This window comes from Nannobrachium achirus (genome assembly GCF_963921795.1).
Source record: "Nannobrachium achirus genome assembly, chromosome: 14".
NCBI lineage: Eukaryota > Metazoa > Chordata > Actinopteri > Myctophiformes > Myctophidae > Nannobrachium > Nannobrachium achirus.
In genome coordinates this window covers 36095011-36120118 of record NC_137821.1, presented here as the reverse complement: position 1 = coordinate 36120118, position 25108 = coordinate 36095011, and the positions used below count along the sequence as shown (strand labels likewise).

The 25108-nt window shown below is 45.4% G+C and overlaps 2 protein-coding genes across 2 annotated transcripts in view; one reads left to right on the top strand and one right to left on the bottom strand.

Annotated features, from left to right (window-relative positions):
* The window catches only part of gc2 (guanylyl cyclase 2), a gene marked incomplete at both ends in the record, with an annotated part of 70424 nt that overhangs the window by 22413 nt on the left and 22903 nt on the right, over positions 1-25108 (bottom strand). Inside the window, 16 exons of the mRNA XM_080741557.1 lie at positions 2548-2694; positions 4191-4347; positions 5098-5274; positions 5823-5903; positions 6375-6494; positions 8744-8831; positions 9536-9620; positions 11800-11935; positions 14977-15071; positions 19079-19197; positions 19782-19885; positions 20239-20370; positions 21243-21544; positions 22121-22238; positions 22731-22910; positions 24637-24765. Coding sequence (XP_080597683.1) covers positions 2548-2694; positions 4191-4347; positions 5098-5274; positions 5823-5903; positions 6375-6494; positions 8744-8831; positions 9536-9620; positions 11800-11935; positions 14977-15071; positions 19079-19197; positions 19782-19885; positions 20239-20370; positions 21243-21544; positions 22121-22238; positions 22731-22910; positions 24637-24765 — 2170 coding nt within the window. The remainder of the gene's footprint in view (positions 1-2547; positions 2695-4190; positions 4348-5097; positions 5275-5822; positions 5904-6374; positions 6495-8743; positions 8832-9535; positions 9621-11799; positions 11936-14976; positions 15072-19078; positions 19198-19781; positions 19886-20238; positions 20371-21242; positions 21545-22120; positions 22239-22730; positions 22911-24636; positions 24766-25108) is intronic.
* LOC308298218 (diphthine methyl ester synthase-like) lies at positions 276-1142 on the top strand (the record flags this gene model as incomplete). The annotated part of the gene is made up of 1 exon (XM_080741779.1): positions 276-1142. One exon carries the CDS (start codon positions 276-278, stop codon positions 1140-1142), a length of 867 nt encoding a protein of 288 aa, XP_080597905.1.

The following is a 25108-nucleotide window of genomic DNA, read 5'->3' as shown; positions in this document are numbered from 1 at the left end:
TAATCGGTCATGTCTTTATGCCCAAATATGCTGATGATGACTGACATCATCAATATGACGTCATTGCCCCGAATGGGAAACATAATGCACAATGTCTCTCTGTTTTTGCCCAAATATGGAGATGACTGACTTGTATAATACGGATGTCATAGACAACTGACATCATAGACTGGCCTCCAGTACACTGATAACTGACTTATCAAAGAGAGCATAGTGTTTTGTTTCATCAGAGTTTCTTGTGCTTGTTTTGTTTGGTGTCCTTTGTAGCGTCTGTCATGTTGTATCTGATCGGCCTGGGCTTAGGGGACGTCAAGGACATCACGGTCAAAGGCCTGGAGGTGATCCGGAGGTGCTCCCGGGTCTACCTGGAGTCCTACACCTCTGTCCTGCCCGGAGGCCAGCAGGCTCTGGAGCGCTTCTACGGCCGCCAGCTCATCGCGGCCGACCGGGAGACGGTGGAGCAGGAGGCGGACCAGATCCTGGCGGGGGCCGACGCGGCCGACGTGGCCCTGCTGGTGGTGGGAGACCCGTTCGCCGCCACCACCCACAGCGACCTGGTGCTGCGGGCGGCGCGCCAAGGCATAGCGCACCGCGTGCTCCACAACGCCTCCGTCCTGACGGCGGTGGGATGCTGCGGCCTGCAGCTGTACAGCTTCGGCGAGACGGCGTCCGTCGTGTTCTGGACGGACGGCTGGCGGCCGGAGAGCTTCTACGACAAGATCAGGAGGAACAGGGAAGCGGGGCTCCACACGCTCTGCCTGCTGGACATCAGGGTCAAGGAGCAGTCCGTGGAGGACATGGTGAGCGGCCGCAAGGTGTTCCAGCCGCCCAGGTTCATGACCGCCGCGCAGGCCGCGCAGCAGCTGCTGGAGATCGTCTCCAACAGGAGGGAGAAGGGGGAGGAGCCGGCTCTCACGGAGGACACGGTGTGCGTGGGCGTGGCCAGGCTCGGCGCCGACGACCAGCGCGTCGCCACGGCGACGCTGAAGCAGCTGGCGTCGTGTGACCTGGGCGAGCCTCTCCATTCGCTGGTCGTCACCGGCAGGCTCCACCCCCTGGAGGTGGAAATGCTCCGGCTCTCTGCCATCCCCGACGCCCTGGCTGGCCTGAAGAAGGCGGACGGCTCAACATACACATCCTAACACACTTAGACTGTCAACGGCAGAGGCGTCAATTGGGTATGGCAAGGTATGGCAACTGCCAAACCTTGGCTACAGGGGAAAAAATAAAATGTACTTCTTCAAATAAATTCATCATGCCTGTTGCTAAGTAAGGTATGGCAAAAAGAAAAGAAAAACGCTCCATTTCCATTGAAATGCATTGGTGTAATCGGGAATCCACTCTCATAGGTAGTTTTAAGTAAGTCCGGAATACAAAATGTACTTGAGTAAAAGTACAAAAGTGTTGGTATCAAATGTACTTAAAGTATCAAAAGTAGAAAGTACTCATTACAGAATACACCTTTTCACAAGTTTTCAAATGTATACAAATCTTTTGAGAATAGAAGATCTTCAAATGTCTGACATGTACTGTAGGGCTGAAGTGGTTACTGTGTGTTTTGTAAAAATTCCAGTTAAGTGAAAAGGACCTTTTCTTTGACGATGGCTAGCCAGATTGCTGACATAGAAACATAGGTTTTTCAAAAAACCTTAGAAGGATTCAAAAGACACTTATAGAATCGGGTTAAAATTCTAATTTTCACAATTTAAAAAAAATAGCAGATCTAAAAGCTCGCAGCGCGGCACTCGGTGCCGCGCTGTGAGCTTGTATATCTGCTATTTTTCAATAGTTAAAGCATGAAATAATGATACACAATAATGTGTACCCGTTCTAAAGGGCTTAAAACAGAATTAAACATCAAAATCCACAAAGTAACTAGTAACTAAAGTTTTCAAATAATTGTAGTTGAGTAAAAATATAATATTTGCCTCTGAGATGTTGTGGAGTAGAAGTAAACGTATTGAAAATGGGAAATGATCCAGTAAAATAAAAGTACCTCAAAACCACTTTTCAACCTATCTTCATATAAGTGGTCCTCACTAATGTTTGTGTCTCTGAGGAGGGCTGTTGGCAGGTCAGAAACCCATCATCTTGTGACATCATCAATGGGGAATCCAAAGCTAATAGAAAATGCAGGCTTTCTATTCCTGAAAAGTTGCAATGTTAAAGTGGAAGCCATTGTTCTTGCGATAATAAAAATCTAAATATTTTTTCAAAAATATTGTGAAGAAATCTGTCAAACGATGATGTCACAAGATGATGGGTTTCTTTCAGATTAGCTATTTTCACAATTTCTGACCCTAATATTTGACAATTTGGCCAATGTTTAATTTGTCATTTTAGGGGTATTAAATAGTCCTTAAATTGTCACTTTAGAAATGTGCAGACACCCTCTATACAATTAAATGCACTTTATGTTGGTTTGTTTACTGTTGAGAGAGAAAACAATATTGCAACATTGTTAATCATCTGGGGACCCCCCAAAATAATTTGGGGACCCCCCTGGTTAAGAACCACTGCTTTACGCTATTGCCTCTGGTACCTTACCTGTAACGGACAGGTTGAGCATGAAGTAGGGCCGTCCTCTGCTCAGCAGCTCCTGCATGATGATGGAGAAGCTGTACACGTCTCCAGACCGGGTGGAGGGCATGGGGTGACCCATCCTCAGGAGCTCTGGAGCCGTCCACAACAGTTCTGGACCACACACACGCACGCACACACGTGAGACACCGCCAAGCGAGCTAAAGTGAGCGAGACGCCGTGTCGAGCGTCAGGGACGTGCTGGGCCCCTGATTCAGCCCGGGAAAAAGACTTGGAGAGGCCCTCATTGCGCGCTATAGAGAGAGATCTCTCTCTCTATAGGGCTGCTGCTACTCAAAGATTTGCCATTTCAGATCATGACAAGTGACAAGCCAGTGGGCCAATTACTGTACATGAGTTATATTTCGTTGTTGTCGGGTGGAAACCTTGTATGTCCAAAACCGTTTGTTTTGTATTTATCATTTAAAAAATGATTTAAACTAGTGAAAACAGCCGATCTACAAGCACACAACGCCTCGCGGTGCGAGGCGTTGTGTGCTTGTAGATCTGCATCTGCTGTTTTCACTACTTTTGTGCAACGGCCTTGTATGATGAAGCAGGGCTTTGCTAAGCGAAAAAATGTACAAATTTGAAACTTGGAGGTACAAGGTTTCTGCCCGACAGTGACGATTTACTTTGTTGGCCGCCCAGCCCCCAAAATGGAACGAAGGCCGACATTTTATTTTTATTTTTTTCCTAATGGCCGGCCTGTACCGGCCAGGAATGAACCGGCCGTTCGGGAGTTGTCCCGCTTTTTCCAATGGCCAGCACGTCCCTGTCGAGCATTGCTTGAGCCAACTCAGTGCCGTCCGAGTCAGAGTAAATCTTCAGCCCCCCCCCCCCATCTCCTACAGACACCATAATCGCATACAGTACACACAGCACAACTAGAGCCAACTTGGCATCGGTATTGGCAATCCTGACTCTCTAACCACTTTCAACCTGGCATCCTTAACGCCTCTTGTTGCGACGCCTTGTGAGCTTTTAAATTGGCAAATTTAAATGTTCAGTTTATTCATTTATAGCATATTAATTAATGCAAATAGAAACTTTAATCAAATATAAGTTCTTCAAATGTATGGGAAACCATTGCACTCTTTGACAAAATAAGTATAATTAGTTGGTCCAGGACTCTCCAAAATCAGGATCAAGCATCGGAGACAAACGGGAGACTTCTTGGGATGGACATCACAAGAAGTCTCCCTTTTGACCTCTTGGGGTCACGTATGTCAAACGTTTGAATGGAAGGGAGGACGAATACGGCACATGTTGGGGGTTAGGGGATATGGGTTACGACGATTCTGTCCCTATCGGGACATTAACTCTAACGGCGCTGCACACACACACGCACACACACACACACACACACACACACACACACACACACACACACACACACACACACACACACACACACACACACACACACACACACACACACACACACACACACACATGACACATGTACTTGCCACTCACACACACCATGTGTGTACAATTAATAGTGTAGCACACTGTATGTAATGAACTCATTAACGACCAACAGATCCATGTCTTTGGTTTCCAGAACCTCTGGGTGTTCTTCATTGTGTTCTATGTAACTAGCTCACCCTCAGGAGCTGGCTCTGGGCAGGGGAAGCCATGACCCTCCAGAATGGTCCTGAATCCATAGTCGGTGACCTTCAGGACGAAGCGTCCATCCACCACGCAGTTACGAGACTTCAGACGGCCGTGGCACAGTCCCCTGTTGTGGAGGTACTTCATACCCTGACAACATGGACAATACACTGTTACCTGAAGGCAAGTAGAACATGACCTGTACTTGCCTCTGAGACCTTAGTGTCAAGCCCTGGTATAGTTTTTTTTTTTTATTAATGGTCTTTGGCTTTTTCCTTTTCTTTCTTTCTTTTTGGAGTTCTTAAAAAGGTATTTAAAAGTCCTTAAATTGTCACTCCATCTGGTGGGTCCCCGACCCACAGGTTGAGAACCATTGACATACATGACAAATGGCTGGGGCAATTTATATATCGTCGTTGTCGGGTGAAAACCTTGTATGTCCAAAACCGTTCGTTTTGCGTTTATCATTTAAAAAATGATTTAAACTAGTGAAAACAGCCGATCTACAAGCACACAACGCCTCGCACCGCGAGGCGTTGTGTGCTTGTAGATCTGCTGTTTTCACTACCTTTGTGCGACGGCCTTGTATGATGAAGCAGGGCTTTACTTTGCGAAAAAACATATACATTTGAAACTTGGAGATACGAGGTTTCTGCCCGACAGTGACGATATATTAAAATCAATGAATCTGTCCATTATCCTTTCCAATAATGAATGAATCGTATTTAAATATACTTTCGGACGTTAACGATAAACAAATAAATCAGGTGCAGGATTGAAAAGGGCCAGAGTAATTGTCTAATACAATCTGTTACAGATTACGCTTATAAATTTACAAAAACAAAAAACTTTTTTCATGTTTAGTTTTGGTTATTTTGTTAGTTTTCGTTGACTCCATACCTTGATGAGGTCCATCAGCAGTGTGTACTTGAACATCCAGTCCAGCTTGACGTCCTCGTTGAGGGTCAGGTCCTCCAGGCTGCCCCTGGAGGCGAACTCTGTCACCGTGGCGAACACGCCGCAGTCGTAGAAGAACGCCAAGAAGGGGTTGATGTTCTCATGGTGCAGGTCTTTCATCTGGAGGAGGAGGAGAGATGAAGAAGGATTGTGTTCTGTGACGGTGGTGGTTTCCAAAAAATGTTCACATCAAGCACCTCCAAATACTTGGTGTCATACACCCCCTAACATTTTTATTGTTTTGCCGATGGGTTAGACAGACATACAAGAGTTGTGTTGTTAAAACACAACTCTTTCTTTGCTTCTGGGGATCCCTGGAACTAAATATTTTGAGATGGGGATCAGCGGCAAATACATACAGTATAGTTTTGGCGTTCCTTGACATGATAAAGTTTGAGAATCACTGATATAGCAACATTTTTCTCTCGAGAAAACCGAAGACATTGTTGGATTCAGCCTCAGGTCTTAATGGGTTCATCTGGTCTAATCAGGGACTAGTTATATCTGGTAGGGTGGAAAACCCGCAGTAACAGGACTGGACTTGGACAGGACTGGTCTTGAGAAGCACTGAACTAACGGATACACAGACAGGCAGCTTTACAGAGATAGGGTTATAGTAGCAAGGCAAAATACAGACAGAAAATAGGTTGAAAATGGCAGTAACTTACCAGTTTAAATACATCCCTGGTCTTAAGGGTGACGCCAGTGAAGGATCCTACTGGAAGTTTCCTCACCCAGGCCCAGTCTCCCTACAGGAGGGAATAGAAACATTAACTGTATTATGGCTGCAACTATCAATTATTGTCTTAGTGATTACTTTTTCTATTAGATATATTTCTTTTTTTTACAAGATTGTAATAGATTTATTTTATAATCCAGTAAATCGTTATCCAGCAAAAAATATGTGCTGTGCTTGTGATCTGCAATTAACTATTTCTTTCTATTGTATGTATTGTAATTCTATTTTGGAATATTTTTTTTAAATTATTTTATTCAAATGTAATTGTCTATCGATTAAATCGATTTGTTCAATTCACTGTTGCACCCCTACTGTAAACCACCCTAATGTCCCAATTCATGTCAAACGTTTCTGTGATCTGATAACTGGACAAATTTACAAATGTATTTCAGACACTCAAATCTCCAAGGTTTCAAATCCCAAAACACCCAGACCATAATAAGGCAGTACAGCTTCCAGGTTCAGAGACAGTGCGTCTCACCTCATAGACGATCACGCTGGAGTTCTCGGGATTGGGGGGCGTCAGGATGGAGATGGAAGACACGCTGTGCTCGATCTCTGACACGCCGCGGCTGCTGGCTCTGCTCTCATCTGCACTCTTCTGCACACAGGTAGAGGAGGAATGTTTAATCAATGTGTTATAATGTGTGTGTCTTTAAGAATAGTTAAACTGATAGATAGTTCTGGCTGTTCTTGTTATAACTAGAAGTTCGCAGCCCAAAGGGCCGCTCACATCTAGAGATCGCGCTCACAGCTACGTTGCAGCAGTGATCCAACTGATACAGCCCTGCAACGCCTACTGCGTGGGGGCTCAGTTCAGCCTTGCACCGCCTACTGTGTGGGGGCCGAGTCCGTTCCTGCACCGCCTACTGTGTGGTGCCCTAGTCGGGCCTGCAACGCCTACTGTGTGGTGGCCCAGTCCGGCCCTGAACTGCCTACTGCGTGGGGGCCCAGTCTGGCCCTGCAGCGCCTACTGTGTGGTGGCCCAGTCCGGCCCTGCACTGCCTACTGCGTGGGGGCCCAGTCTGGCCCTGCAGCGCCTACTGTGTGATGCCCCAGTCCGGCACTGCACCGCCAGTCCGGCCCTGCACCACCTACAGTGTGGGGGCCCAGTCCGGCCGTGCAACGCCTACTGTGTGGGGGCCCATTCCGGCCCTGCAACGCCTATTGTGTGAGGGCCCAGCCCTGCAATGCCTACTGTGTGCGGGCCCAGTCTGGCCGGTTCGAAGTGGAGCGGTGAATCTGAGCAGCTATACCCTGTGTGTGTACTGTACTGTACTGTACCTTACTGTACCATACCGTACTGTACCGTACCGTACCTTACTGTACTTTACCTTACTGTACCTTACTGTACTGTACCTTACTGTAACTTACTGTACCTTACTGTGCTGTGCTGTAATGTACCTTACTGTACTGTACTGTACCCTACCTTACAGTACTTTACTTTACTGTACCTTACTGTACTGTACCTTACTGTACTGTACCTTACTGTGCTGTACTGTACTGTACTTTACTGTACTGTACATTACAGTACCTTACTATACTGTATTGTACCTTACTGTACTGTAATGCACCTTACTGTACTGTACTGTACCTTACTGTACTGTACGTTGCTGTACTCTACTGTACCTTACTGTACTGTACCTTACTGTACTGTACTTGACTGTACACTACTGTACCTTACTGTACTGTACCTTACTGTACTCTACTGTACTTTACTGTACTGTACTTTACTGTACTGTACCTTAGTGTACAGTACCTTACTGTACTGTACTTGACTGTACACTACTGTACCTTACTGTATTGTACTGTACTGTACTTAACTGTACTCTACTCTACTGTACTTTACTGTACACTACTATACCTTAGTGTACTGTACTTTACTGTACTCTACTGTACCTTACTGTAATGTACTCTACTGTACCGTACTGTATTGTACTTTACTGTACTTTACTGTACTCTACTGTACCTTACTGTACTGTACCTGACTGTACCTTACTATACTGTACCTGACTGTACCTTACTATACTGTACCTTACTGTAACCTTACTGTAATGTACTGTACCTTACTGTACCTCACTGCACTGTAATTTACTGTACTCTACTGTACCTTACTCTACTGTATGTTTTTGATTCTATAGTGTTCTATGTGTTCTAGATATATGTTTTTGATTCTGTGTTCTATATCTATGAATTCTAGGTGTTCTAGATCTATGTTTTTGATTCTGTATTCTATATCTATGAATTCTATGTGTTCTGATTTGGATCATTATTACAAAATGTATAATTTCACTACTTCAGTGCTATTATACTTGCGGCTAGGCCTATTTGAAAACAGACGATCTGCAAGCTCACAGCTTATGGATCTGACATTTTCAAAAACTTTTTGTGAAATGGGACATTTCATGCATGATGAGTTCTTTTACTTTTGGTACTCTTAAGTATATTTTGATGGCAATACTTTTGTACTTTTACTCAAATACATTTGAAATACCATACGCCAATTACAGTAAATTATTATGAAATATTAAAGGAGCTATAATAGTCAACTTTTTCTTGAAAAACGGACGCTAAAATAAAAATGTTTCGAATTTTTTTTATAAAAAAATAAGCTTCATATATGTGTTTCTATTCAAAAATGACCACAAAAAGCGTAAAACAATGATGAAATAATCATTTTGGCCATTGTCAGACCGACACTTTTGTTTACATTCTAGTCTATAGACTAGGATGTAAACAAAGTGTCGGCCCTACAATGAAAAAGTTGACTATAACTCCTTTAAGTAAAACATTAGAGCACTTGTTCCACCACTGCTTGCTGTACAAACAGATGCAGCAGAGTGCACTGACCCTGTTGTAAAGCGACGGGTTGATGAAGGTGACGTCAGCCAGCGTCAGTATCATCTTGCTGCGGCTCCTCATCATCCTGAGGCTTCGCCTGCACAACAAAGGACCAACGGTGAAAAACGAGGGAGTTTACTGCAGCGGTTCTCAACCTTTTCAGGCCGTGACCCCATCATATTTTAACGGGGGACCCTCCCACCCTGACGAGCACTAAGAGGCATTACATTTTGTATAACACGGATCTATTGTGATTTCTGCCACTAATATTTGACAATTTGGCCTATGTTTAATTTGTCATTTTAGAGATATTAAAAAAGTCCTTAAATTGTCACTTTATAATGTGCATATATCCTCTATCTATATACACTTAAACTTTATGTTGGTTATGTTGGTTGTTGAGTGGGAAAACAATGTTTCACAATAAGCTAATCATCTGGGGACCCCCCCAAAATAATTTGGGGACCCCCCTGCATTGAGAACGTTGAGAACCACTGGTTTACTGTATGTTGAATATCGTCGTTGTCGGGTGGAAACCTTGTATGTCAAAAAACTTTCGTTTTGTTCCAGGGACCCCCAGAAGCAAAGATTTGAGTTAAAAATGTTCGCTATAAAAAATATACAGTGTATATAAATACATTCAAAGATTTGTACACATTTTCACAATTTTTCAAAAATAGCATTGCAAGGTTTATTATAATCCACCATTTTACAGAGTGATAATGTCAAAGTCACATAGTTATTTCTTACACTGCGTAGAAGTGGTGTGTTTGTGTATGGATACTGGGACTGTACAAGTACCTGACACCGTAGATCAGGGCTACAGCAAACACAGAAGACAGCAGCGGCCCAAGTATTATTCCAGTGGACTCGTACACGTCTATACCTGGAGCACACAAAGCAGTGGACACGTTTAATTTTGAGGAAAGTTTCAGTTACTGTATAACTTTTCGAGAGACTATAATATATACAGTACAGGCACGTGTGTATGTGTGTGTGTGTGTGTGTGTGTGTGTGTGTGTGTGTGTGTGTGTGTGTGAGAGAGTGTGTGTATGTCTGTCTGTGTCTGTGTCTGTGAAAGTGTGTTTGTATTAGCCTGACTGCAAGCGTCAGACTCAACACCACCAACAGTGTGTTGCTGCACAAATGTGCAGCAGCTTCATAATTCACGTATGTGTGTTATCTCTAAAGTCATGTGATCAAGACTGATCCGTCCGAACATTTCCGGCCCACAATAATCTACCTGACCTGGCGGAGACCTGTGCCTTTTCTTTACATATCACATTAAGGGACAACTTTGTTTTTTTACAACAAGGGTTCATATTTTAGATTGTAAGTAGAGAAAAGAAAAGATGAGTGTTAAAATGTTTTCATTTACTTCTTTCTATAGTTTTAGCGATTTTAATGACCTTGATTTCAGTGGGTGGGGGCATGCGTGTGTGAGCAGGCAGAAAATGCATTCATTTTTGTTATTATTTTGCAGTGGTTATTTTGGAGTTTTGCAGTGTTATTTCCTTTTGCTTATTCTGATTATTGGTTGCTGTGTTATTTCTATTATATAATTTGACCTGCATGGATTTGAGTTGTTTATTTTGCTGCATGTTTTGTGTTTATTCTTTATATGTTTTGGATGCATTAACTCTGTTTTCTGCCACGGCACCCAGGACAATCTATGTAGCAGCCGGGTGATTAAGCAGACCAATCAATGCTGCGCTGGGACAGAGGGGCGGGTTTCCCCCAGGGAGCGGTGACTCTAAAAAGTTTGTAGCCTTTAGCACACGGAGCGACACGACAGAGACAGACAGAGGACTGAGCGAGAGACGTCGCAGCTGAGCAGAGCCAGCAGAGCAGTGGGACGGAGAGGGGAATAGACGATCGAGCGACTGACGACGGCTGCCTTTGAGACGACCCCATCGTGCCCTGTGGAGGACCGAGTGGGAAAACGCTGACCCGAGTGTCGACGCGAAGTCACCGCAGCGCCAGGGCTTTCGCTCTGGCTGCCGGTAGGTCTCCAACTACACAACGACACTCGTGGTCCATAGCCTGCTACACTAGCGTTAGGGTCCCATACCTGTGAACAGTTGAACTGGCGTTTTCCCTGTCCTCCACAGGGTACCGGAGCAGATTGGTGTGGCGTCCTGGTGTAACGAGTGCGGTGTCGTCGTCCTCCCACGGGATCTTCTTCCCCCCCCCTGTCGTTTCCTCCATTTCCCACTGGACTGGTTTTTATTCTGTTTTGTTTTTATTATTTAGTTTTAAAGGGCCCTTTTATATAACATTTACCTAGTGGTTTTTATTGTTGCTTGGCTGTTTTAGATGCCCGCTGTATAGGATAATAAACTTGTTATATACTTTTGATACACACGCCTCTGTTTTAAGTTCTTGCCTTTTTAATCCAAGTTATCCGACGAACCTGTGCTGCCTTTTTATTACATTTTACATTTTAACTTGAGGACCAGACCTCTTAACAAAAGGTGGCGTTGTCGGCTTTTATTAATTAAGTTAAAGCACCTGTGCACTTTATTTTCTACTTGTGATTTTATTATTGAAATTATAAGTTATTACTACTTTTATTGTGCAATTTGGTGTTTTTAACGAGTGCCACAAATTGGCTGTTGTCGGCAAGGATAACTTGTGTTGTTTTTAAAAAGAGGCAAAACTTAACAGAGTGTGCTAAAAATGATGATGATGCCAGTTTATCCAGGAGCCCCTTGGCTGCCTAAGTTTAAAGGGCCAGATGGAGATATAAAATATTCAGAATGGAAAGAGCAAATCCATGGGCTGCTGGGCTCTCAAGAATTATCAGATGCAAAAAAAGTAGATATTGTGATGGGGGCGCTAACAGGTGAGGCAAGACGGCAGGTTAGTGTCCTTGATGCCGGAGATCGAGACAAAGTGAACAAAATATTTGATTATTTGGATTCTCTATATGGGCATAAAACCCCAATTCCTTTATTGCGGTCACAGTTTTTTAGCTGCACTCAACAGGTTGGGGAGAGTGTCCCCTCATTTATTTTAAGGTTGAGAGAGCTTTATTGTGGGCTGCGGCGACACAACCCTGATACCGCCCCCTCCGATGCTATTCTTCGAGAGCAGTTTCTCTTGGGGCTTAGTGAAGGCCCTCTCACCCAGGCCCTGAAGGTTTATGCCAGGCGACACCCTGACGATGATTTCAATGCAGTGCGTCAGGAAGCACTTCTGCTGGATGCAGAACATGGAGGAAGTAGGTCAACTGAGGTTACCTGTCATGCCGTTAATCGTACACCTGTCTCTCAATCATTTCAGGAGGCTGATTGGAAAGCGGCTCTGAAAAGAGAAATTATGGAGGATGTCAAATCCCAGATGCAGGGGCTCACCCAAGAGCTCATGAAGGAAATCAGGCCGCTTCTCCAGCCTGCCTCAACCCATACACCCTCACCGCCACAACGGCAGGGCCACCGAGAGCAGCGACGACACACACCAACCTATGACAATGATTGGGATGACCAAGGTAGGCCTATCTGTCGCCAATGCAAACGCTCAGGACACATTGCAAGATTCTGTAGACAAGCTACCAACCAACAGTCACCTTTAAACTAGAACTCCCTGTCGCTGAGGTCCGTGGGGCAGGGGTTGATAAATCTTCACCATTAAGGGCTACAGAGGCATTTATTGGACAATGTCCAACTATCAATCTGAATATGGAGGGTGTTAATTTACAAGGGCTCCTAGACACAGGCTCACAGGTCACCTTGATGCAGCAAAGTCTATTTGAGGAACATTTCTCCCAGGCTAAGCTTGGGAGAACGCCATTATTCTTTAGACTGAGAGCTGCAAATGGCCTTGAAATCCCTTATACTGGTTATGCCGTTTTGGATCTTGAATTGGAGGGGATCAACATACCTGGCAGAGGAGTTGTCATTGTGAAGGATGAGCATTGCACACATCCCTTGATTGTAGGCATGAATGTTGTTAATGCCTGCTGGAGTGCATTGTTTAATTGGCCCGAGAGGCCTGCTTTTCCACTACGACAGGGCAAGGACCAGGCCGTGTGGAGAAATGCCTTTGCCACCTGTCGACGAGTCCAAGCTGTCATGGAGGAGGACGGATCCTTGGGGTATGTGTGGCCTGCCAGCAGACAACGCATACAGGTACCCCCCAGAAGTGAAATGGTGGTGTGGGGACGTGCCAGGAGAGGTCCATATGGTGCAGATTACCCGGCTTTAGTCGAGTCCTTGCCAGACAGAGATTTTGGGCTGGCCCGCTCACTGGCCATGGTGAAGAGTGGCCGTGTCCCTGTGCGCATATGTAACCCCCACCCTCATACCCTGTTCCTAGGCCGCTACCAGAAGTTGGGGAAGCTGTACCATGTTGATGACTCGGATGTACGTGGAGACCATGATTTAAGCCTGTCCTTGGATGGAGATGGAACAGTGGAGGTAGCCATGGTGGGAGTGGATGATGACGGTGCCGTCCGACCACTGCCCCAGGAAGTGCGTGACCTTTGTGAGCGACCTGAGCTCCCCCCACAACAGCAAGGTGAGCTGAGTGACCTGCTACTTAAATGGGAGAAAGTGTTTGCGGTCCATGATGAAGATTTTGGGCACACTGACATCGTACAACACCAGATCCCCACAGGTGATGCAGCGCCTATCCGTGAGAGGCACCGACCCTTACCTCCATCCATGTACAAAGAGATGAAAACCCTGTTGTCCGACATGCTGGATAAAGATGTAATTAAAGAAAGCTGTAGTCCGTGGGCCGCGCCTATAGTCCTGGTCAAAAAGAAAGATGGAAGCTGGCGTTTTTGCGTTGACTATCGGAAACTTAATTCTGTGACACACAAAGATGCCTTTCCCCTACCCCGAATTGAAGAAACACTCACCAGCCTTACTAAAGCCCAGTGGTTCTCCACGCTAGACCTGGCCAGTGGCTACTGGCAAGTTGGCATGGACCCCAGAGACCAGGAGAAAACCGCCTTCACCACACCCCTCGGGTTGTATGAGTTTAAGCGCATGCCCTTTGGTCTCTGTAATGCCCCTGCAACATTTCAACGATTGATGCAACAATGTCTGAGTGGCCAGTTGACAGAGTCCCTCCTTGTCTATTTAGATGATATAATCATTTACTCACCTGATTTCTCCTCTCACCTGCAGCATTTAGACGAGGTGTTCCAAAAACTGTGGCGCCACGGGCTGAAACTACGACTGGATAAGTGCAAACTACTGCAGAGTCAGGTAAAATTCCTGGGCCATGTAGTGGACCGTGACGGAGTCAGGCCTGACCCCGATAAAGTTGCAGCAGTAAGAGACTGGCCTGTCCCTTCCACCATCCGAGAGGTCAGAGGTTTCTTAGGCCTCGCTGGTTACTATAGACGTTTTGTGCATGGCTTCGCCGCCACTGCAAGGCCCCTGAATACTCTGTTAACCGGTATTCCAGCTGACCAGAAGTCTCAAAACCGAAAAGTAATTTGGTCATCAGAATGCCAACAGGCCTTTGACGCACTGAAGTCCGCCCTTACAGAGGCCCCTGTGTTAGCCTATGCAGACTATTCTCTACCTTTTATAGTATACACCGATGCAAGCAACCGTGGGTTAGGTGCAGTGTTGGCTCAAGTGCAAGACGGCCAGGAACGGGTGATCGCCTATGCTAGTCGGAGCCTACACCCAACAGAACAGAATGACGCAAACTACAGTTCATTTAAGTTGGAACTCTTGGCCCTCAAATGGGCTATCACTGAGAAGTTCAAAGACTATCTGACGGGTGTAAAGTTTACCATTTTCACTGACAATAACCCTGTTGCTCACCTACAGACTGCTCGGCTGGGAGCTGTGGAACAGCGTTGGGTCGCACGGCTTGCTGCCTTCACCTATGACATAAAGTTCCGCTCAGGTAGAAGTAATGCCAATGCTGATGCCTTGTCTCGGTTCCCAGTAACAACAGCAGCCGTGGAGCTGACACCTGCTGCCGGACCAGAAGGGTGGGCTGGCAGTGAGTGGCGAGAAGCACAGGCCCAGGACGTGGATATCCAGTTAATTGCAAGGTGTGTAGAGCAACAGAGGGCACCTGCACTGGCCGAGCGCCGCACTTGGTCTCGGGGGGCCCAGATGTTGTTCAAACAGTGGAAGAAGTTGCAGGTGAAAGATCACATTCTGTATCGCAAAGTGACTGACCAATACACACATGAGGTGTACTCCCAGATCATATGTCCAGGTTCAAGGAGAGAGGAGGTCTGGAAGGAGCTGCATATAGCTGCTGCCCACGCAGGCCTCGACCGGACCCTGGCTCAGCTCCGTCGGAGGTTCTACTGGCCTGGCATGGAGGGGGAGGTACGTCACTTTCAACAGGGTTGTGTCGCCTGCAGCCTACAGAGGGACAGAGTAGAGCCTAGAGCGCCCCTACACCCTTTCACTGTTTCTTATCCCTTGGAGGTGATAGGCATAGACTTCTTGACCCTAGGCCGCCCCGCTGACCCTTACCAAAACATTTTAGTCGCAACTGATTTGTTTACTCGTTTTAGTTGGGCCATTCCTACACGAGACCAAACTGCCCAAACTACTGTAAGGGCATTGTGGACCCATGTTATCCAACCCTTTGGTTGCCCCGCCCGTTTTCACTCTGACCGGGGGGCTAACTTTGAATCAGCCCTTATGAAACAGTTATGCGATACTTATGGCATTTCTAAGAGCCGGACCACCCCTTACCACCCAGCCGGTAATGCGGGGGCTGAACGCTGGAACAAGACCCTACTCAATATGCTCCGCACCTTAGAGACGGAGAAACAAGGTCGTTGGCCCGAGTACTTACCAGAATTGGTACATGCTTATAACAACACCACGCACAGTACAACAGGTTATGCTCCCTCCTTCCTTATGTTTGGTCGCCATCTACGGCGCCCAGTTGATGTTGGGTTAGGAACACAGCCACAACAGCTCCGCCTTGGGTGGGGGGACTGGGTCCAACATCACCACCAGCGTCTTTCTGTAGCATACCACACAGCTAGTCAGAAGATGGGGAATGCAGCCTTAAACCGTAAACGGTGTTACGATCGAAGAGCAAACACACTACCTCTGTTGCCCGGAGAGAGAGTGTGGGTTCGCAACCAGACTAGGCAAGGAGAGGGCAAACTGCGTACTTGGTGGGCCCCCGAACCCTTTGTGGTTATTGAACAGGTTGGTGAAACAGGGGTGGTATATAGGATCCAACCAGAGAAGGGAGGGCGGGAACGAACAGCCCATAGAACTACTCTAAAAGTATGTATAGCCCCCACAACAGAGCCACCTCCGTTAGCCCCGGAACCACTCTCAGAACAGAGGCCCCCAGAACAGGTTTTTTATGGTTTCTTAACAGCCCCTGCAGAAGGTGGCCCCAGGCGCTCTGCCAGGCCCAACTTGGGCCAGGCTCCCAATAGGTACAGAGATGCTTAAACAGCGATCGCAGGGACTGCTACACTTAAAGAGTGGGGGGATGTGAGCAGGCAGAAAATGCATTCATTTTTGTTATTATTTTGCAGTGGTTATTTTGGAGTTTTGCAGTGTTATTTCCTTTTGCTTATTCTGATTATTGGTTGCTGTGTTATTTCTATTATATAATTTGACCTGCATGGATTTGAGTTGTTTATTTTGCTGCATGTTTTGTGTTTATTCTTTATATGTTTTGGATGCATTAACTCTGTTTTCTGCCACGGCACCCAGGACAATCTATGTAGCAGCCGGGTGATTAAGCAGACCAATCAATGCTGCGCTGGGACAGAGGGGCGGGTTTCCCCCAGGGAGCGGTGACTCTAAAAAGTTTGTAGCCTTTAGCACACGGAGCGACACGACAGAGACAGACAGAGGACTGAGCGAGAGACGTCGCAGCTGAGCAGAGCCAGCAGAGCAGTGGGACGGAGAGGGGAATAGACGATCGAGCGACTGACGACGGCTGCCTTTGAGACGACCCCATCGTGCCCTGTGGAGGACCGAGTGGGAAAACGCTGACCCGAGTGTCGACGCGAAGTCACCGCAGCGCCAGGGCTTTCGCTCTGGCTGCCGGTAGGTCTCCAACTACACAACGACACTCGTGGTCCATAGCCTGCTACACTAGCGTTAGGGTCCCATACCTGTGAACAGTTGAACTGGCGTTTTCCCTGTCCTCCACAGGGTACCGGAGCAGATTGGTGTGGCGTCCTGGTGTAACGAGTGCGGTGTCGTCGTCCTCCCACGGGATCTTCTTCCCCCCCCCTGTCGTTTCCTCCATTTCCCACTGGACTGGTTTTTATTCTGTTTTGTTTTTATTATTTAGTTTTAAAGGGCCCTTTTATATAACATTTACCTAGTGGTTTTTATTGTTGCTTGGCTGTTTTAGATGCCCGCTGTATAGGATAATAAACTTGTTATATACTTTTGATACACACGCCTCTGTTTTAAGTTCTTGCCTTTTTAATCCAAGTTATCCGACGAACCTGTGCTGCCTTTTTATTACATTTTACATTTTAACTTGAGGACCAGACCTCTTAACAAAAGGTGGCGTTGTCGGCTTTTATTAATTAAGTTAAAGCACCTGTGCACTTTATTTTCTACTTGTGATTTTATTATTGAAATTATAAGTTATTACTACTTTTATTGTGCAATTTGGTGTTTTTAACGAGTGCCACACGTGCAAGTGGCTAAATATGTATTTTGAAACATAAGCTGGCGATTTCTTTACAGTAACACTACTAGCCCCCATAAGTCACATTTGCCCATGAAAGATTGTGGTGCATCTTGGGAATGGGCTTATTGTGTCTAAAAGCCACTTGCAAATCAAAGTCATTAAAATCGCTAAAACGATAGAAAGCAGTAAATGAAAACATTTTAACACTCGTCTTTTCTTTTCTCTAATTACAATCTAAAATATGAACCCTTGTATTAAAAACAAAGTTGTCCTTTAATGCACAAGCATCACGGTCGTTGAATGTGTGCTTTCAATTAAAAATTTAGGCATTTAGCAGATTATACAAAGTGTGACTTAAAGTGCAACCCCCATGTCCAACCCTATTTGCTGACGTCTTTTTCAACAGATCTATTGTAAATGCAGATGTCACTTTAGTTACTATGTGTTCCTACTGAAACAGTAGTCTTGGTGACTGAAGCTCCTGGCTGCCACCCGTGCCCCACTAATGAACCCTCTTTCATAGTCACTTAAATCTTTTTCTCTTGCCATCTTGATCCAAAATCGAGGTGGAATGGGCATGCTCAGCATTTTTATACATTTTTATGACCTCAGAGCACCATGAGATGTTCCTTAAATTTGTCACCCCTCTTAATATTTAAAAAACATGTTCACTGTAGTAAATGTCACATAGCTGTATAGAGCGTCACTATTTAGAATCCAGGGAAAACATTTGGTTCCAATGTAACGTGTTAAGATGTGTATGTGTTGGCATGAGCGATCGTGTCCAAACAGTGTGTGGGTGGGCCCTGTGCAGAGTAATCATGCATGTCTGCATCTGTACGCGTGTATATTTAACTGTTTATGTGGGCATCTGTGTGTCCACGTGTGCAGTATATCGTAGCTGTAGGGCAGAAACCTCCTATATCCACATCTTCTCATATACAGGTATTATAATCAACTTTTTACATTTTTTGCGTAAATTAATAACCTATTTCGTCATACGACAGTATCACACAAAAGTCACGAAACTGAAAATATCTACAAGCTCTGTCTATTTTTATTTTATTTTTTTGAGTGAAAGTGGTTGAGTCTGTGGGTTTTATAAATATTGAACCAATAGGCCTGTACAGCACAAAAGAATAACTACATTGGATCCACTTGTCTCTTTTTCTCCAATGTTTGGAAAAGTAACTGTTTTGGACATACAGTTTCCACCCGACAGCGACTATATGCATGTGTCCATCCATGGTGTACAGCAGTGTTTCTCAAAGTGGATTTCAAGGACTCTATAGGTTCCTTTACGGAGGTCTAAATTAACCCTTACAAATCTGTAACTTTGACAGTGTACAAATGTTTTTTTTTGTATGCTGTCAAAGTTAAGGGGAGACCTTGAAATGTCAAAGTTTGAGAACCACTGGTAAATGGTGCATTTATGTAGCGCTTTTATCCAAAGCGCTTTACATAGATTGTGCATTACATTCACCCATTCACGCACACATTCATACACCGGTGGCGGAGGAAACCATGCAAGGCACCAACCTACTCACCGGGAGCAATTAGGGGTTCAGAGTCTTGCCCAAGGACTCTTCGACATTAACTCAGGGGGAGCCCGGATTCGAACTGGGAACTCTTCGAGAACCCTTCGTGCTCTAATGACGGTTTCTCTACCCCTGAGCTATGTCGCCCCACTGGTGTACAGTATGTGCTGTATGTGAGTGTGAGAGCATTCACCCCCAGAGCAGATGACTCCCTTAGTGAACCAACAGGAGTGGTCCTTGCTGGGTCCGTGGCCACTGGGGAAGTGGATCTCTCTGCCCAGGAACCGCAGCAAGTTGACTTCCATATCAATCCTGTCATCAATCAATTCAGTGATTCATTCAATTCAGTTCACAGTTACTGATATAAGTAGCTTCTGTTGTTGGCAGGGTCCTCTTTTCCAACTCTTTAAAGGAGTAGTTCAACCCCAAAGTGACTTTTTTTCTATCGAGACTTGAGTTCAATATATTTTGTTGTTTTCGTCGCATTCCTAAGCCAATAATTTGATTTGATTTAGATTTACCTCCATTGATTCCGGATGGAGACCCAAATGCATTTGGGTCTCCATCCGGAATCAATGGGCCTATACAAAGAGTCCCCTCAAATGCGACAAAAAACAAAAAAATATTATTGAACTCAAGTCTCCATGGGGTGAGTAAATGATCATTTGGGGGGTGAACTAATCCTTTAAGGAGCTACTGATCAAAATGTAATTTTATGCAGAGAATGTGGGATGGATGTGGAAAATATTTAGACTGTTATTACCACTGTAATAATAGTAATACTAGCTAAGAACAATCAATAACTTTACTGTGATCCTAAACACTTTGGTGGTATCAGATCAGTGGGGTCCAGCTTTTCATTCCATTCCAACCAAAACAACAACAATACAACATACATGTATGTGGGCTTGAGTTCCCAGGACAGTCCATCTGTGTCCAACACCAGATAGTTGACCATAGCAGCTCCAGATCCGCTGGTTTTGATGGGGTGACTGAAACCCTGCAACCACGCACGCACACGCACGCACGCACGCACGCACGCACGCACGCACGCACACACACACACACACACAATCGTTGAGGATGGTATTTGTTTTGAATCAACTTTAGTCAACTTAACGAGGCAACATGCAATTAACATTTACTTTAATGTGAAAACTATTATTTATTAATAAATCTATCCTTCTTAAAAAAAGTAATATTGATTGCAATGTGAGGCAGACGGTTGCATGAACTTCACACAACACAGAAACTCCAATGTTACCATTTTTAAATCACACATTTTATATTTGGTTTAATAAAAGTAATTGCGATGGCTCTCTCCCTGAATGTGAGGGCTGCTGCGTACAGTACCTGGAAGGTCAGGTTGCGTGCGTGTCTGGCCAGGTTTCCTCCCGATAGCCGGTCACCTGACTCCCTCAACCCCTGCACGGCATGTGCCATCAACACTATGGAACTGTAGATGGTACCGAACAGAGGAGACACCTGGAATGCACGCACGCATAATTATTGTGGTCAGAGAGTGGTATAACCTATTGCTATTTGCTATACATGTCTACTGTGTCCACGGTGCACAGATTGAGAGAAGTTCAGTTTCTTATAATGCTACGAACAAATCTACGCGTCTCAGCGGAGGGCTGTGGGAAGTTCAGAAACCCACCTACCAGTGACATCATCCGCAAGTCATTTCAAACAAGATTATTTATTTTTGGTGTTTTGGTTCGCTTGGATTCCCCATTGATGAAGTCACTGGTAGGCGGGTTTCTGAACTGTCCCCAGAACTATACTAACTCTGTACTAAAAGACAGTACTTGTAACAAGTGTACTTAGTTACTTCCCCCCCCATTGAAACAAACTGATCCACTCGGCATGACATGTCACCCCCTCATCTCGAATTTTTGACTGCACTGACTGTGGAAACTGTATGCATTGTAAATTATTTAAGTATTTTTTATTATAGATGTATTGTGAAAATGAAATTGTTTAAAAAAGATGGGAGGTAACCAATTTCCCCTGATGAGATACAGCTGTAACCTATTGCTTAGCTATATATGTCACTTCTAACTGACTTATTATAGTTTGAAACGCTGAGGAAGGCCAGTAGGCCGAAACGCGTCCGTTTCTCTAGATAGACTGCTGCTGCTGTGCCTATGTATAAATAAATAAATAATTATTGAAGTCATAATTCAAGAGAGTGCGGATATTCCCTTCATTTCAAGTTCTACATGAATCTGCACCCAAAGAAACTACAGACCTCTCCACAAGACTCCTGCAGAGAGCGCACCTTCTCCTAAATGGTATTGAACCAGATAGGAGTATTGTTCTACCCCCTCATCTCAATCATCTTCTCATGATACCTGCTGTGGCTTCAGGGTCTTCGACACCTCCCCCCTCTGCACGGCGCCCGTGAGGGCCTCGTAGAAAGACGTCCCGGGCGAGTCCACGGTGACGGTGAGCACGGCGTCGTAGGCCTTCAGCAGCCTGGCGCTGTCCCTCAGGGCGGCGTGGGTCACGTTGCGGTAGGGCAGGCTGTACAGCAGTGCGTCGTAGGGCACGAACGCCAGCGAGCCGTCGATCATCTGCATGTCGTAGGCCGTCTCCAGGAGCTCCTTCTGGAGGTCGCCGCCCAGCAGCGCCGAGTGCATGCAGAGGACGACCACTAGGGGGTGTCATATAAGAACTGTGTTACAAAAAGAAACAAATCATCCCTGCGATTTTGTCAGACTGTGTAGTTTATGACAGCCGTGTATTCGAGAGAGTCGATCGCGCCACCGCCACCGCCACCGCCACCTCACATTCACTTCATGGGGCCAGGTCTTCTACATAGACATGAGTCTATGAGGAGAAAGTGACATTTCGAGTTACATGAACCACATGACCGGCGCTGTTTCTGACCCCGCATTGGCGGAACTCTCTATACAAGGCTCTGGTTTATGATATTATTGAGTTACATTCAGTAAAGTCTTTTTTTTGTACTCTTTGAATAAACTAGTAGCCTACTTTTTCCACTATCAGTTGATGCTTCATATCCATATATGAGTATAATACCCTGGCTTGTTTGTTTATTATTTTTCTTATATGAAGCGATCTTTGAATTTCCTAAAGGATTTTCAATGTGAAAAATAACTTGTGATCCAGGGGATAGCGGCCTCTAGTCAGTGATGTCTGACTTTGAACAGAACATACAGAAAATCAAAGTAACTACTAGCCATCACAAAACAATAGTAGGACTCACAGCGCATGTCTCCCATCTTGCGGACCTTGTCCAGGGTTCTTTTGACGCCGTGGGGTGTGTTCTCAATGAAAGCCACCATTCTGACCGGCATGCCATGGCCTCTCAAAGAGTTAGACAGCTGGATGGGAGACAATACAGTACATACACACCGAGTTAACCCATTATGACCTGAGGCCAATTCTACAAATGCCCTCTAAATCAGTACTAGTGTTGAAGCACTAGAGTAGACCTAGTCTGGGATCACTTCACTTTTCGGGTTTGTAACCGGTCTGGAGCGGAAACCACAAAACGTCATGTTGTAGTACTCAAAGGACTACAATTTGGCCGGAACTATCCACCGGAAACAGTTTTAACCCAAATAATTCCCCTGCGGTCAAGGACATACTTTTGGGCCTACCTAATAAAGTCCTTGATGCGGAGTAGTTTTGCTTTTGAAAAATGTGTTTGGTATATGCATCTTTTAGTCCAACTCGTAGCGACTGGAAAGACTACACTAGGCTACTCGAGCATTTTAATAGAGATTGGGGAAACAAACGGAGGGAACCAAATCAAAGCGACGCCGCTTCTTCTAGTGGTTTCCGTGCTTTTTTTCACAGAACATTTTTCCAACCTTGGTGGCTGTTTCCACCCAGATGTCCTGCGAGGAGGAGATGATGCCCACATGGGCCCACCTGAAGTAGTGCATGAGGTTGAGCAGCACCTGAGCCGGCCGGGGCATGGAGTGGGCGAAGGTGGGGTGACTGTGGACGTCATCCAACTCAGTACCAACACAGCTCCACGAGAACAGAGGCTGAGGAGAGGAGAGGAGAGGAGAGGAGAGGAGAGGAGAGAGGTGAGCAGAGAGGAGAGAAAATGTTATAGTTTAACATCTTTATTGTGCAACAAATATAGGCCTACAGTTGCACGGGAGAGTGTTTTCTGCAGGTCTTTCAATCCGAGTGTAACAAAGGGTGCGTTCGGAAATGCGCACCGGGTCTGGTTAGGGTTGGGATTAGTTTTAGGCATCGTTTTACTGAGGTTAGGGTTAGGGTTGGGGTTTAGGCATAGTTTTACTGAGGTTAGGGTTAGGGTTGGGTTTAGGCATAGTTTTACTGAGGTTAGGGTTAGGATTAGGGTTGGGTTTAGGCACTCACTACACTGAGCAGTGAGCACACACCCGGTGCGCATTTCCGAACGCACCCTTTGATACACTCGGACTGAAAGACCTGCAGAAAACACTCTCCCAAAGTTGCACACCACACACACACACACACACACACACACACACACACACACACACACACACACACACACACACACACACACACACACACACACACACACACACACACACACACACACACACACACACAATGTTACAGACCGGTGACACGTTGGTCTCTGCTGGGCTCTTCTAAATGCCACAGGCAGGCTGATTGCAGCTGGATGCGGCAGGTGCGCTAAATTGAGGGTGATGATGATATTGTTGGCGATGGTGAGAGAGCGAGTAGCCTACTGTGCTGAGTGTGAGTGAGCGAGTTTAATTGTTTCTACAGGAGCATTTATGACTTCATGGCTGATAATGAAATCCCCTATTTGTAAATGAGACTGGTTGGTGAACAATCTATATTTTGTTAATATTGCCAACATTTGATTTAATAAGTTGTGATACCGGTCAATTTTTGGTTTACTTTAATTTTCAAGCATGTGATTGTCATTTCTTGGTGTGTTCCACTGGTTGAAACTTGGATTTAGATTTTCTAAAATTAGTTAAACAAGTGTTTTGATTAATCAACTATACAAGGGTTTAAGTACAAGTCCTTTGTAACACTTATATATTAAATTTAGATTAAATTGGTAAGGATGAGCTCATTATTTTTCTTTCTGGTAGACATGTCTACTTGGCACCCCTTATTATAACAATTACCCTAATTATAGTTAATCATTTAAAATCTACTTGACAGGTATCCCACATGCAGGAGACTGAATGTTCACCATTATAACATGTCCAATATCCTGGTACACCAAGGTTTATGTTGTTAAAGCCCTTCACACACGCACCCAGGGGCGTCACAAGGGGTAGGAAAGTGGGACTGAGTTACTAGGGCCCAAGGTGGAGGGGCCCTAGTAACTTTAGCTATTGAAAAATAGCAGATATACAAGCTCACAGTGCAGCACTGAGTGCTGCGCTGCGAGCTTGTAGATCTGCTATTTTTCAGGGGGGGGGGGGGGGGGGGGGTCCCTGGAACTAAATATTTTGAGATGGGGGTCCGTGGCCAAATTCATATCATTTTGGGGGTTTCTCACATGAAAAAGTTTGAGCATCACTGACATGGAAACATGGGTTTCTAGCACACATTTTAACAATTTTTCAAAAAAAATAGCAGATCTACAAGCTTGCAGCGCGGCACTCGGTGCCGCGCTGTGAGCTTGTATATCTGCTATTTTTCAATAGTTAACATTCATGGGGGGCCCGCAGTGAATCCTTGTACCCAGGGCCCAGAATTTGGTGTGACGCCCCTGCACGCACCACCTACCTTGTTCCAGCCTTTGCCCACCAGGGACGCAGCATCACAGTACCCAGGGTTGATTGGTCCTATGAAACCTGATGCCTTGGTATGGAATCCCAGATACGCTTCCAGGGCCTTGGATGTCTCGCATGGCTCCTGCAGCACAACAATGACACCAACAGTTTACAGACATAAATAACTAGGCCATGATTTCATTATTGATTCTCTTGGCAAATTCAAAGCAAATTCCTAAAGTAAATGACCCGTTTCTTTGAGCCTGCACAGCACCAGGGTTGCGTTCTGGACCAGAGGCATAGTGGTGAACACAACATATCCGACTGATGACTCCCTCTGTGGTCTAATCAAGCCATATTTCAACGTGTTCTGGACATTGTCGAGTGAAATATTTTTTATTTTGGCCAAGTTCAGCTGAGGTTGAAACATAGCTAATTAACACGGCATTGGGAGAATTTGGGACCTGCAAATGGATTGTTCCATT